Source organism: Penaeus japonicus, unplaced genomic scaffold (genome assembly GCF_977035675.1).
Source record: "Penaeus japonicus unplaced genomic scaffold, GWHDUDI00000001_assembly GWHDUDI00000033, whole genome shotgun sequence".
Classification (NCBI taxonomy): Eukaryota; Metazoa; Arthropoda; class Malacostraca; order Decapoda; family Penaeidae; genus Penaeus; species Penaeus japonicus.
In genome coordinates this window covers 3,018,678-3,031,177 of record NW_028234435.1, presented here as the reverse complement: position 1 = coordinate 3,031,177, position 12,500 = coordinate 3,018,678, and the positions used below count along the sequence as shown (strand labels likewise).

Sequence of the window (12,500 nt, the reverse complement as noted above, 5' to 3'; positions counted from 1 at the left end):
GACCAGGCAAGCCTGGAAGGCCTGGAGAGGAAGAGCCTGAAGACGTAAGGAGGAGGCCAGGCAAGCCTGGAAGGCCAGGAGAGGAAGAGCCTGAAGATATAAAAAGGAGACCAGGCAAGCCTGGAAGGCCAGGAGAGGAAGAGCCTGAAGACATAAGGAGAAGACCAGGTAAGCCTGGAAGACCAGGAGAGGACGAGCCTGAAGACGTAAGGAGGAGACCAGGCAAGCCTGGAAGGCCAGAAGAGCCTGAAAATATCAAGAGGAGACCAGGCAAGCCTGGAAGGCCAGGAGAGGAAGAACCTGAAGATGTAAGGAAGAGACCAGGCAAGCCTGGAAGGCCTGGAGTAGACGAGCCTGAAGACGTAAGGAGGAGACCAGGTAAGCCTGGAAAGCTAGGAGAGGAGCCTGAAGACGTAAGGAGGAGACCAGGCAAGCCTGGAAGGCCAGGAGAAGACGAGCCTGAAGACGTAAGGAAGAGACCAGGCAAGACTGGAAGACCACGAGAGGAAGAACCTGAAGATATTAAGAGGAGACCAGGCAAACCTGGAAGGCCAGGAGAGGAAGAGCCTGAAGATGTAAGGAGGAGACCAGGTAAGCCTGGAAGGCCTGGAGAGGAAGAGCCTGAAGATGTAAGGAGGAGACCAGGCAAGCCTGGAAGGCCAGGAGAGGAAGAGCCTGAAGACGTAAGGAGGAGACCAGGCAAGCCTGGAAGGCCAGGAGAGGAAGAGCCTGAAGACGTAAGGAGGAGACCAGGCAAGCCTGGAAGGCCAGGAGAAGAGCCTGAAGATATCAAGAGGAGACCAGGCAAGCCTGGAAAGCCGGGAGAGGAAGAGCCTGAAGACGTACGTAGGAGGCCAGGCAAGCCTGGAAAGCCGGGAGAGGAAGAGCCTGAAGACGTAAGGAGGAGACCAGGCAAGCCTGGAAGACCAGGAGAAGAAGAGCCTGAAGATATCAAGAGGAGACCAGGCAAGCCTGGAAGGCCAGGAGAGGAAGAGCCTGAAGACGTAAGGAGGAGACCAGGCAAGCCTGGAAAGCCGGGAGAGGACGAGCCTGAAGACGTAAGGAGGAGACCAGGCAAGCCTGGAAGACCAGGAGAAGAAGAGCCTGAAGATATCAAGAGGAGACCAGGCAAGCCTGGAAGGCCAGGAGAGGAAGAGCCTGAAGACGTAAGGAGGAGACCAGGCAAGCCTGGAAGGCCAGGAGAGGAAGAGCCTGAAGACGTAAGGAGGAGACCAGGCAAGCCTGGAAGGCCAGGAGAGGAAGAGCCTGAAGACGTAAGGAGGAGACCAGGCAAGCCTGGAAGGCCAGGAGAGGAAGAGCCTGAAGACGTAAGGAGGAGACCAGGCAAGCCTGGAAGGCCAGGAGAAGAAGAGCCTGAAGACGTAAGGAGGAGACCAAGCAAGCCTGGAAGGCCAGGAGAGGAAGAGCCTGAAGATATCAAGAGGAGACCAGGCAAGCCTGGAAGGCCAGGAGAGGAAGAGCCTGAAGACGTAAGGAGGAGACCAGGCAAGCCTGGAAGGCCAGGAGAAGAAGAGCCTGAAGACGTAAGGAGGAGACCAGGCAAGCCTGGAAGGCCAGGAGAGGAAGAGCCTGAAGACGTAAGGAGGAGACCAGGCAAGCCTGGAAGGCCAGGAGAGGAAGAGCCTGAAGACGTAAGGAGGAGGCCAGGCAAGCCTGGAAGGCCAGGAGAGGAAGAGCCTGAAGATGTAAGGAGGAGACCATCTAAACCTGGAAGGCCAGGAGAGGAAGAGCCTGAAGACGTAAGGAGGAGACCAGGCAAACCTGGAAGGCCAGGAGAGGAAGAGCCTGAAGACGTAAAGAGGAGACCAGGCAAGCCTGGAAGGCCAGGAGAGGAAGAGCCTGAAGACGTAAGGAGGAGACCAAGCAAGCCTGGAAGGCCAGGAGAGGAAGAGCCTGAAGATGTAAAGAGGAGGCTAAGCAAGCCTGGAAGGCCAGGAGAGGAAGAGCCTGAAGATGTAAGGAGACCATCTAAACCTGGAAGGCCAGGAGAGGAAGAGCCTGAAGACGTAAGGAGGAGGCCAGGCAAACCTGGAAGGCCAGGAGAGGAAGAGCCTGAAGACGTAAAGAGGAGACCAGGCAAGCCTGGAAGGCCAGGAGAGGAAGAGCCTGAAGACGTAAGGAGGAGACCAAGCAAGCCTGGAAGGCCAGGAGAGGAAGAGCCTGAAGACGTAAGAAGGAGACCAGGCAAACCTGGAAGGCCAGGAGAGGAAGAGCCTGAAGACGTAAGGAGGAGACCAGGCAAACCTGGAAGGCCAGGAGAGGAAGAGCCTGAAGACGTAAGGAGGAGACCAGGCAAGCCTGGAAGGCCAGGGGAGGAAGAGCCTGAAGATGTAAGGAGAAGACCAGGCAAGCCTGGAAGGCCAGGTGAGGACGAGCCTGAAGACGTAAGGAGGAGACCAGGCAAGCCTGGAAGGCCAGGAGAGGAAGAGCCTGAAGACGTAAGGAGGAGACCAGGCAAGCCTGGAAGGCCAGGAGAGGAAGAGCCTGAAGACGTAAGGAGGAGACCAGGCAAGCCTGGAAGGCCAGGAGAGGAAGAGCCTGAAGACGTAAGGAGGAGACCAGGCAAACCTGGAAGGCCAGGAGAGGAAGAGCCTGAAGACGTAAGGAGGAGACCAGGCAAACCTGGAAGGCCAGGAGAAGAAGAGCCTGAAGACGTAAGGAGGACACCAGACAAACCAGGAAGGCCAGGAGAGGAAGAGCCTGAAGACGTAAGGAGGAGACCAGGCAAGCCTGGAAGGCCAGGAGAGGAAGAGCCTGAAGACGTAAGGAGGAGACCAGGCAAGCCTGGAAGGCCAGGAGAGGAAGAGCCTGATGATATCAAGAGGAGACCAGGCAAGCCTGGAAGGCCAGTAGAGGAAGAGCCTGAAGATATTAAGAGGAGACCAGGCAAGCCTGGCAGGCCAGGAGAGGAAGAACCCGAAGGCTATGAGCCTGTTTCAGATGAAGATTTTGATGCATATGAGGAAACTCATTTAACTACAAGTGTTCGCAAGTCATTTAAAAGCAGTACTGTCAAACAGTCTACAACTAGTAGTATGCTTGTATCAAGAACTGAACAGTTCATATCAACAAAGACAACTGACTCCGAGGAAGACCTTGAACCTGACCAAATTAAGAAAGCCAGCCCTCGTAGGTTAGGAGACAAGCCTGATTCTAGAAGAGTTAGTCCAGGTGATAAAGATAAAGAACCTAGGAAAGGTAGTCCAGGAAGGCCAGGTGAGAAAGACAAAGACCCTAGGAAGTTTAGCCCTGGAAGACCAGGTGACAAAGATCCCAGAAAGGCTAGTCCTGGAAGGCCAAGTACCAAAGACAAGGAACCCAAAAAAGTTAGTCCTGGAAGGCCAAGTGATGCAGGAAAAGAACCCAGAAAGGTTAGTCCTGGAAGGCCAAGTGACAAAGAAAAGGAGCCTAGAAAGGTTAGTCCAAGGAAACCAAGTAGACCAGATGATGAAGAGCCAGATATGGAGGAAAGAGTTTCAGGTGATGATTCTGATACATATGATTTGTCAACAACAGTTAGGAAAACATATGAAACTAGTGACACCAAACGATCCACAGTTAGCAGAGCAGTGGTTTCTAGAACAGAGAAATTTGTGACCAGCCACATGACTGAGTCCGATGCAGAGATCAAGAAAATACGGAAGCCAAGAGAGGAATCTCCAGAGAAACCAGACAAGAAAACATTGAGCAAAATGCCTGTTGATGGTGAAAAAGAACCAGCCAAAAGGAGGTCAAGCAAACCAGCTGATCGACCAGAGAAGGCAAGGGTGAAGCCTGAAGATGGGAAGATGAGTCCTAGAAAACCAAGAGATGAACCAGAAGATGCAAAAAAGAAACCAGGAACGCAGGGGGAAATAGGCATAGTAAAGAAACCGAGTAAATCAGATAAGCCTGGTAGACCTAATGATGACAAACCTCAAGATATTAAGAAAAAACCAGGCAGGCCAGGTGAGGAAGAACCAGATGTTAGAAAGAGACCACATAAACCTGGGAAGTCAGTTGAGGAAGAGCCTGATGACGTTAAGAGAAGACCAAGCAGACCAGGAGAAGAACTGGAATATATAAAGAGTAGGCCAGATGAAGAAGAACCAGAGAACATCAAGAGAAAACCAAGCAGGCCAGGTGAGGGAGAACCTGAAGAAATTAAGAGAAGGCCGACCAAACCATGTGAAGAACCAGAATTTGTTACACTGAAGCCAGATGAAGACCCTGAATATATTTTAAGAAAACCATCTAGGCCAAATGAAGAGGACGAACCAGAAGAGATATCTGTCTCAAGAAGGGAAACCTTAGAGAGAAGTACTATTCAGAGTTCCACAGTTAGTTCACTGGTGTCCAGAACAGACGAATTTGTATCCAGCCAGACAATTGATTTCGAGAATGTAGAAGAAACGAAGAATATACGAAAACCAGGTACCACAAAGAAAATAAGTAGACCAGGGATTGAAGAACCTGAGGACATCAAGAAACATCCAAGCAAAACTGGGAAGCATGTTAGGCCAGGCAAGCCTGGAAGGCCTGGAGAGGAAGAACCTGAAGACGTAAGAAAGAAGCCAAGCAAGCCTGGAAGGCCAGGAGAGGAAGAACCTGAAGATATAAGGAGGAGACCAAGTAAGCCTGGAAGGCCAGGAGAGGAAGAGCCTGAGGATATAAGAAGGAGGCCAGGCAAACCTGGAAGGCCAGGAGAGGAAGAACCTGAAGACGTAAGGAGAAAACCAGGCAAGCCTGGAAGGCCAGGAGAGGAAGAGCCTGAAGACGTAAGGAGGAGGCCAGGCAAGCCTGGAAGGCCAGGAGAGGAAGAGCCTGAAGACGTAAGGAGGAGACCAGGCAAGCCTGGAAGGCCAGGAGAGGAAGAGCCTGAAGATGTAAGGAGGAGACCAGGTAAGCCTGGAATGCCAGGAGAGGAAGAGCCTGAAGATATCAAGAGGAGACCAGGCAAGCCTGGAAGGCCAGGAGAGGAAGAGCCTGGAGATGTAAGAAGGAGACCAGGCAAGCCTGGAAGACCAGGAGAGGACGAGCCTGAAGACGTAAGAAGGAGACCAGGTAGGCCTGGAAAGCCGGGAGAGGAAGAGCCTGAAGATGTAAGGAGGAGACCAGGCAAGCCTGGAAGGCCAGGAGAGGAAGAGCCTGAAGATATTAACAGGAGACCAGGCAAGCCTGGAAGGCCAGGAGAAGAAGAGCCTGAAGACGTAAGGAGGAGACCAGGTAAACCTGGAAGGCCTGGAGAGGAAGAGCCTGAAGATGCAAAGAGGAGACCAGGCAAGCCTGGAAGGCCAGGAGAGGACGAGCCTGAAGATATCAAGAGGAGACCAGGCAAGCCTGGAAGACCAGGAGAGGAAGAGCCTGAAGACGTAAGGAGGAGACCAGGTAAGCCTGGAAGGCCTGGAGAGGAAGAGCCTGAAGATGTAAGGAGGAGACCAGGCAAGCCTGGAAGGCCAGGAGAGGAAGAGCCTGAAGATATTAAGAGGAGACCAAGCAAGCCTGGAAGGCCAGGAGAGGAAGAGCCTGAAGATGTAAGGAGGAGGCCAGGTAAGCCTGGAAGGCCAGGAGAGGAAGAGCCTGAAGACGTAAGGAGGAGACCAGGCAAGCCTGGAAGGCCAGGAGAGGAAGAGCCTGAAGACGTAAGGAGGAGACCAGGCAAGCCTGGAAGGCCAGGAGAGGACGAGCCTGAAGACGTAAGGAGGAGACCAGGCAAACCTGGAAGGCCAGGAGAGGAAGAGCCTGAAGATATCAAGAGGAGACCAGGCAAACCTGGAATGCCAGGAGAGGAAGAGCCTGAAGATGTAAGGAGAAGACCAGGCAAATCTGGAAGGCCAGGAGATGCAGAGCCTGAAGATGTAAGGAGAAGACCAGGCAAGCCTGGAAGGCCAGGAGAGGAAGAGCCTGAAGATATCAAGAGGAGACCAGGCAAACCTGGAAGGCCAGGAGATGCAGAGCCTGAAGATGTAAGGAGGAGACCAGGCAAGCCTGGAAGGCCAGGAGAGGAAGAGCCTGAAGACGTAAGGAGGAGACCAGGCAAGCCTGGAAGGCCAGGAGAAGAAGAGCCTGAAGATGTAAGGAGGAGACCAGGCAAGCCTGGAAGGCCAGGAGAGGACAAGCCTGAAGACGTAAGGAGGAGACCAGGCAAACCTGGAAGGCCAGGAGAGGAAGAGCCTGAAGATATCAAGAGGAGACCAGGCAAGCCTGGAAGGCCAGGAGAGGAAGAGCCTGAAGATATTAAGAAGAGACCAGGTAAGCCTGGAAGGCCAGAGGAGGAAGAGCCTGAATTACTAGTTACAAAAAGGGAAACATTAGAGAGAAGCACTATTCAAAGATCAACAGTTAGTAGTACTTTGGTATCAACAACAGATGAATTTGTTACAAGCCAAATAATTGAGTTTGAAGAGCCTGAATACATGTTAAGGAGAACAGACAGGCCAAGTGAGGAAGAACCTGAAGAAGAAATCAGGGGGAAACCTAGCAAGCCTGGAAAGCCTGGAGAGGAAGAGCCTGAAGATGTAAGGAGGAGACCAGGCAAGCCTGGAAGGCCAGGAGAGGAAGAGCCTGAAGATGTAAGGAGGAGACCAGGCAAGCCTGGAAGACCAGGAGAGGAAGAGCCTGAAGACGTAAGGAGGAAGCCAGGCAAGCCTGGAAAACCAGGAGAGGAAGAGCCTCAAGATGTTAGGAGGAGACCAGGCAAGCCTGGAAAGCCAGGAGAGGAAGAGCCTGAAGACGTAAGGAGACCAAGCAAACCTGGAAGGCCAGGAGAGGAAGAGCCTGAAGACGTAAGGAGGAGACCAGGCAAGCCTGGTAGGCCAGGAGATGAAGAGCCTGAAGATATCAAGAGGAGACCAGGCAAGCCTGGTAGGCCAGGAGAGGAAGAGCCTGATGATATCAAGAGGAGACCAGGCAAGCCTGGAAGGCCAGGAGAGGAAGAGCCTGAAGACGTAAGGAGGAGACCAGGCAAGCCTGGAAGGCCAGGAGAGGAAGAGCCTGAAGATATCAAGAGGAGACCAGGCAAACCTGGAAGGCCAGGAGAGGAAGAGCCTGAAGACGTAAGGAGGAGACCAGGCAAGCCTGGAAGGCCAGGAGAGGAAGAGCCTGAAGATATTAAGAGGAGACCAGGCAAGCCTGGAAGGCCAGGAGAGGAAGAGCCTGAAGACGTAAGGAGGAGACCAGGCAAGCCTGGAAGGCCAGGAGAGGAAGAGCCTGAAGATGTAAGGAGGAGACCAGGCAAGCCTGGAAGGCCGGGAGAGGAAGAGCCTGAAGATATCAAGCGGAGACCAGGCAAACCTGGAAGGCCAGGAGAGGAAGAGCCTGAAGACGTAAGGAGGAGACCAGGCAAGCCTGGAAGGCCAGGAGAGGAAGAGCCTGAAGACGTAAGGAGGAGGCCAGGCAAGCCTGGAAGACCAGGAGAGGAAGAGCCTGAAGATGTAAGGAGGAGACCAGGCAAACCTGGAAGGCCAGGAGAGGACGAGCCTGAAGACCTAAGGAGGAGACCAGGCAAGCCTGGAAGGCCAGGAGAGGAAGAGCCTGAAGACGTAAGTAGGAGACCAGGCAAGCCTGGAAGGCCAGGAGAGGAAGAACCTGAAGACGTAAGGAGGAGACCAGGCAAGCCTGGAAGGCCAGGAGAGGAAGAGCCTGAAGACGTTAGGAGGAGGCCAGGCAAACCTGGAAGACCAGGAGAGGAAGAGCCTGAAGACGTAAGGAGGAAACCAAGTAAGCCTGGAAGGCCAGGAGAGGACGAGCCTGAAGACGTAAGGAAGAGGCCAGGCAAGCCTGGAAAACCAGGAGAGGAAGAGCCTGAAGATGTAAGGAGGAGACCAGGTAAGCCTGGAAGGCCAGGAGAGGAAGAGCCTGAAGATGTAAGGAGAAGACCAGGGAAGCCTGGAAGACCAGGAGAGGATGAGCCTGAAGATATCAAGAGGAGACCAGGAAAGCCTGGAAGGCCAGGAGAGGAAGAGCCTGAAGACGTAAGGAGGAGACCAGGCAAGCCTGGAAGGCCAGGAGAGGAAGAGCCTGATGATATCAAGAGGAGACCAGGCAAGCCTGGAAGGCCAGGAGAGGAAGAGCCTGAAGACGTAAGGAGGAGGCCAGGCAAGCCTGGAAGGCCAGGAGAGGAAGAGCCTGAAGATATGAAGAGGAGACCAGGAAAGCCTGGAAGGCCAGGAGAGGAAGAGCCTGATGATATCAAGAGGAGACCAGGCAAGCCTGGAAGGCCAGGAGAGGAAGAGCCTGAAGACGTAAGGAGGAGGCCAGGCAAGCCTGGAAGGCCAGGAGAGGAAGAGCCTGAAGATATGAAGAGGAGACCAGGAAAGCCTGGAAGACCAGGAGAGGAAGAGCCTGATGATATCAAGAGGAGACCAGGCAAGCCTGGAAGGCCAGGAGAAGAAGAGCCTGAAGACGTAAGGAGGAGACCAGGCAAGCCTGGAAAGCCGGGAGAGGAAGAGCCTGAAGATATCAAGAGGAGACCAGGCAAGCCTGGAAGGCCAGGAGAGGAAGAGCCTGAAGACGTAAAGAGGAGACCAAGCAAGCCTGGAAAGCCAGGAGAGGAAGAGCCTAAAGATATTAAGAGGATTCTAGGAAGACCAGATGAACCAGATACTTATGAGGAAGCTGAGTTATCTATAACTAGAAGAGAAATTTTAGAGAAAAGTGAAATTCAAAAATCAACATTCAGTACTACTGTGGTATCGAGAACAGATGAATCTGTGACAAGCCAAACCATTGAATTTGAAGAACCTGAAGATATAAAGAAGAGACCAAGCAAGCTAGCCAAGCCTGGCAGACCGGGTGAAGAAGAACCCGAGGATATTAAGAGGAGACCAGGAAGGCCAGGAGAAGAACCAGTTGAGAAAAAACCAGGCAAGTCTAGTAGTCCTGAAGAGGAAGAACCAAATGCTATCAAAAGAAGACCAGGCAGGCCAGGTGAGAAAGAACCTGATGACGTTAAGAGGAGACCAGGCAGGCCAGGTGAGGAAGAACCTGAGGATATTAGGAAGATACCAGGTAGGCCAGGTGAAGAACCTGAAACAGAAAGAAAATTGCCGCTTGATTCTGAAACTGACGATATTACGAGACGTTATGACCTGACTACGTATGACGACATATCTAGAGCTGAAGTTGTTCAGGAAACATTAGTACAAAGGAGTATTGAGGAAACATCATTCCGTAGCACAGTTGTAAGCGAGGCTGTTGTCTTGGATGATACGGTTTATTATGTTAGTGAAGAGTACACTAGTGAAACAAGTGAAGAAGAAACGGACGAAGAAAGCGAAGCACCAGATAAAACAAAGAAAAAGCGCTCACCAAAGGAAAATGACATTTCAAAAAAGAAAACGAGGCCGACTGAGAAACGTCCAAAGGCCAGACCAGGCAAACCAGATGAAAAGGAACCTGCAAGTATTCGAAAGAGACCAGGTAAGCCAGGTGACAAGGAACCAGAAGATATTAAGAGAAAACCAGGCCAGCCAGTTGATCAGGAACCTGATGATATCAAGAGAAGACCAGGCAGGCCTAGTAATAAAGAGACAGAGGACATCAAGAAAAAGACAGGCCGGCCGAGTGATAAAGAACCTGAAGATATTAAGAAAAGACCAGGTAGACCAGGAGATAAAGAACCTATAGATGTAAAAGGAAGACCAGCTAGACTAGGTGACAAGGAGCCTGAGGGTATAAAGAAAAGATCAGGCAGACCAAGCGACAAAGAACCAGAGGACACTAAGAAGAAACCAAGTAAGCCAGCAGATAAAGAACCTGTGGATGTAAAAGGGAAGCTTGGTAGGCCAGGCAAGCCTGGTGAGCCTCGGGGAGAAGAGCCTGACGACATCAAGAAGAGACCAGGCAGGCAGAGTGAAAAGAGACCAGAAGACATTAAGAAGAAACCTGGTAGGCCTGGTGACAAGAAAACAGACAACATAGATAAGAGACCAGGAAGGCCAGCCGATAAACAGCCTGGGGATATTAGGAGGCCAAGCAGACCAGGTGACAAAAAACCTAAAGATATTAAACCGGGCAGACCAGATGAGGGAGAATCTGATGATGAGAGGAGACCAAGCAAACCAAGTGAAAAGCAAACTATGGGAAAGAGACCAGGTAAACCTGTTGGTACAGGTGAGGTAGAACCTGAAGATGGTAAAAGAAAACCAGGCAGAAAATCTAGTCTTGATAAAGAACCTGATAAACCCAGCAGAAAACCAAGCCGCCCTGGTGAAAAAGAACCGGTAACACCTACTAGAAAAACTAGCCGTCCTGGTGAAAAAGAAACGGTAACACCTAGCAGGAAACCAAGCCGTCCTGGTGAAAAGGAACCAGGAACACCTTCTAAAAAACCTAGTCGCCCTGGTGATAAAGATCCAGTAACACCTCGTAGAAAGCCTAGTCAACCAGGTGAGAGGGAGCCATCCCCGTTAATAAGAAAATCAGTAGATAGGGAGCCAGAAGCAACACGAAAGCCAAGTAAGACAGGAGAGCCTTTGAAGGACAGAAGAACACCTAGCAGAACAAGTGTTGACAGGGAAGATGATATTACTCGACGAAGGATATCATCAACCCGTAGATCCCCATTCTCAGGAAGGGAGAGCACCCCAGAATCTGATGACTTGCGTCGTGGGGTACGAAGAATTTCCCATCCAAGGAAGAATTCTCTTGATTATACCCATGGCCGTAGACCCAGCCCTGACATTGAAGGTAGGACCTACAGCACACAGAGCCTTTCTGGAGTGTCCACTACAAGTTCTGTCCCAAGTTACATGAGACCAAGAGGTGAATCTTGCAACTGTCGTCGCCATACACCTGAAAGAGACATCCATGAGATTGAGGATTCCATCCTTAACTCTTACAAATATACTCGGTGCACCAAGAAGATCACCAAGCCACCTGTCACTTACAACTACACATACACAATATCACCAGATCCATCAGCTGGAGGAGGGGGTGGTGGGTCTTATTCAGTATACTTCGGACCTAAGGACAAACCAATTCCTACCCATGCTGCTGGGTTACCCACTCGAGTTTCTCCATCAAGAGAAACTCCTCAAGATGACCCCTCTGGTCAACCTGGTCTGAAGGATCAACCTCAGGATCCATCAGATAAAACTCGTGATCAGCCTGATGACAAAGGTCGTCCAGAATACCCATCAGATCGCCCTGATGACAAGGATCGTCCAGGAGTGACTTACTATTATGTGGACAAATTTGGTCATCGAGTGCCGGTCCCTGAAGGAGAACGTCCGGATGATAAAGATCGTCCTGATCGGCCTGACGACCAGCGTCACCCCAGTCAACCATCAGATCGCCCTGAAGACAAAGATCGTCCAGGAGTGACATACTACTATGTGGACAAGTTTGGACATCGTGTGCCAGTCCCCGAAGGAGAACGTCCAGATGCCAAGGGTCGTCCTGATGACAAAGACCGTCCTGATCGTCCTGACGACCAGGGTCGTCCTAGTCACCCATCAGATCGTCCTGAAGACAAAGATCGTCCAGGAGTGACATACTACTATGTGGACAAGTTTGGACATCGTGTGCCAGTCCCCGAAGGAGAACGTCCAGATGACAAGGGTCGTCCTGATGACAAAGACCGTCCTGATCGTCCTGACGACCAGGGTCGTCCTAGTCACCCATCAGATCGTCCTGAAGACAAAGATCGTCCAGGAGTGACATACTACTATGTGGACAAGTTTGGACATCGAGTACCGGTTCCAGAAGGAGAACGTCCAGATGACAAGGGTCGTCCTGATGACAAAGACCGTCCTGACGACCAGGGTCGTCCTAGTCACCCATCAGATCGTCCTGAAGACAAAGATCGTCCAGGAGTGACATACTACTATGTGGACAAGTTTGGACATCGAGTGCCGGTCCCAGAAGGAGAACGTCCAGATGACAAGGGTCGTCCTGATGACAAAAATCGTCCTGAACGGCCTGACGACCAGGGTCGTCCTAGTCACCCATCAGATCGTCCTGATGACAAAGACCGTCCTGACGACCAGGGTCGTCCCAGTCACCCATCAGATCGTCCTGAAGACAAAGATCGTCCAGGAGTGACATACTACTATGTGGACAAGTTTGGACATCGAGTACCGGTCCCCGAAGGAGAACGTCCAGATGACAAGGGTCGTCCTCATCTCCCTGAGGATCAGAGACGTCCTGATCATCCTGATGACAAGGGTCGTCCTGATCGTCCTGGTGACAAAGACCGTCCTGATCGGCCTGACGACAAGGGTCGTCCTAGTCACCCATCAGATCGCCCTGATGAAAAAGGTCGTCCAGGAGTGACTTATTATTATGTGGACAAGTTTGGACATCGAGTGCCTGTCCCGGAAGGAGACCGTCCAGATGACAAGGGTCGTCCTGATCTCCCTGATGACAAGGGTCATACTGATCGGCCTGACGACCATGGTCGTCCCAGTCACCCATCAGATCGTCCTGAAGACAAAGATCGTCCAGGAGTGACATACTACTACGTGGACAAGTTTGGACATCGAGTACCGGTTCCAGAA

At 51.8% G+C, this 12,500-nt stretch overlaps 1 protein-coding gene across 16 annotated transcripts in view; it reads left to right on the top strand.

Annotated features, from left to right (window-relative positions):
• Positions 1-12,500, top strand: part of LOC122258952 (uncharacterized) — a 215,811-nt gene that overhangs the window by 113,718 nt on the left and 89,593 nt on the right. For 15 of the 16 annotated variants that reach the window (XR_015192713.1, XR_015192712.1, XM_086556722.1 and 12 more), the window contains one exon: positions 1-12,500. This exon is cut by the window's left edge and continues 330 nt beyond it; it is cut by the window's right edge and continues 1,903 nt beyond it. Coding sequence is in view for 14 of the 16 variants with exons in the window: in XM_086556722.1 (XP_086412848.1) it covers positions 1-12,500 (12,500 nt within the window). In the remaining 2 variants the exon portion in view is untranslated. The other variant, XM_086556723.1, reaches the window with a different exon arrangement.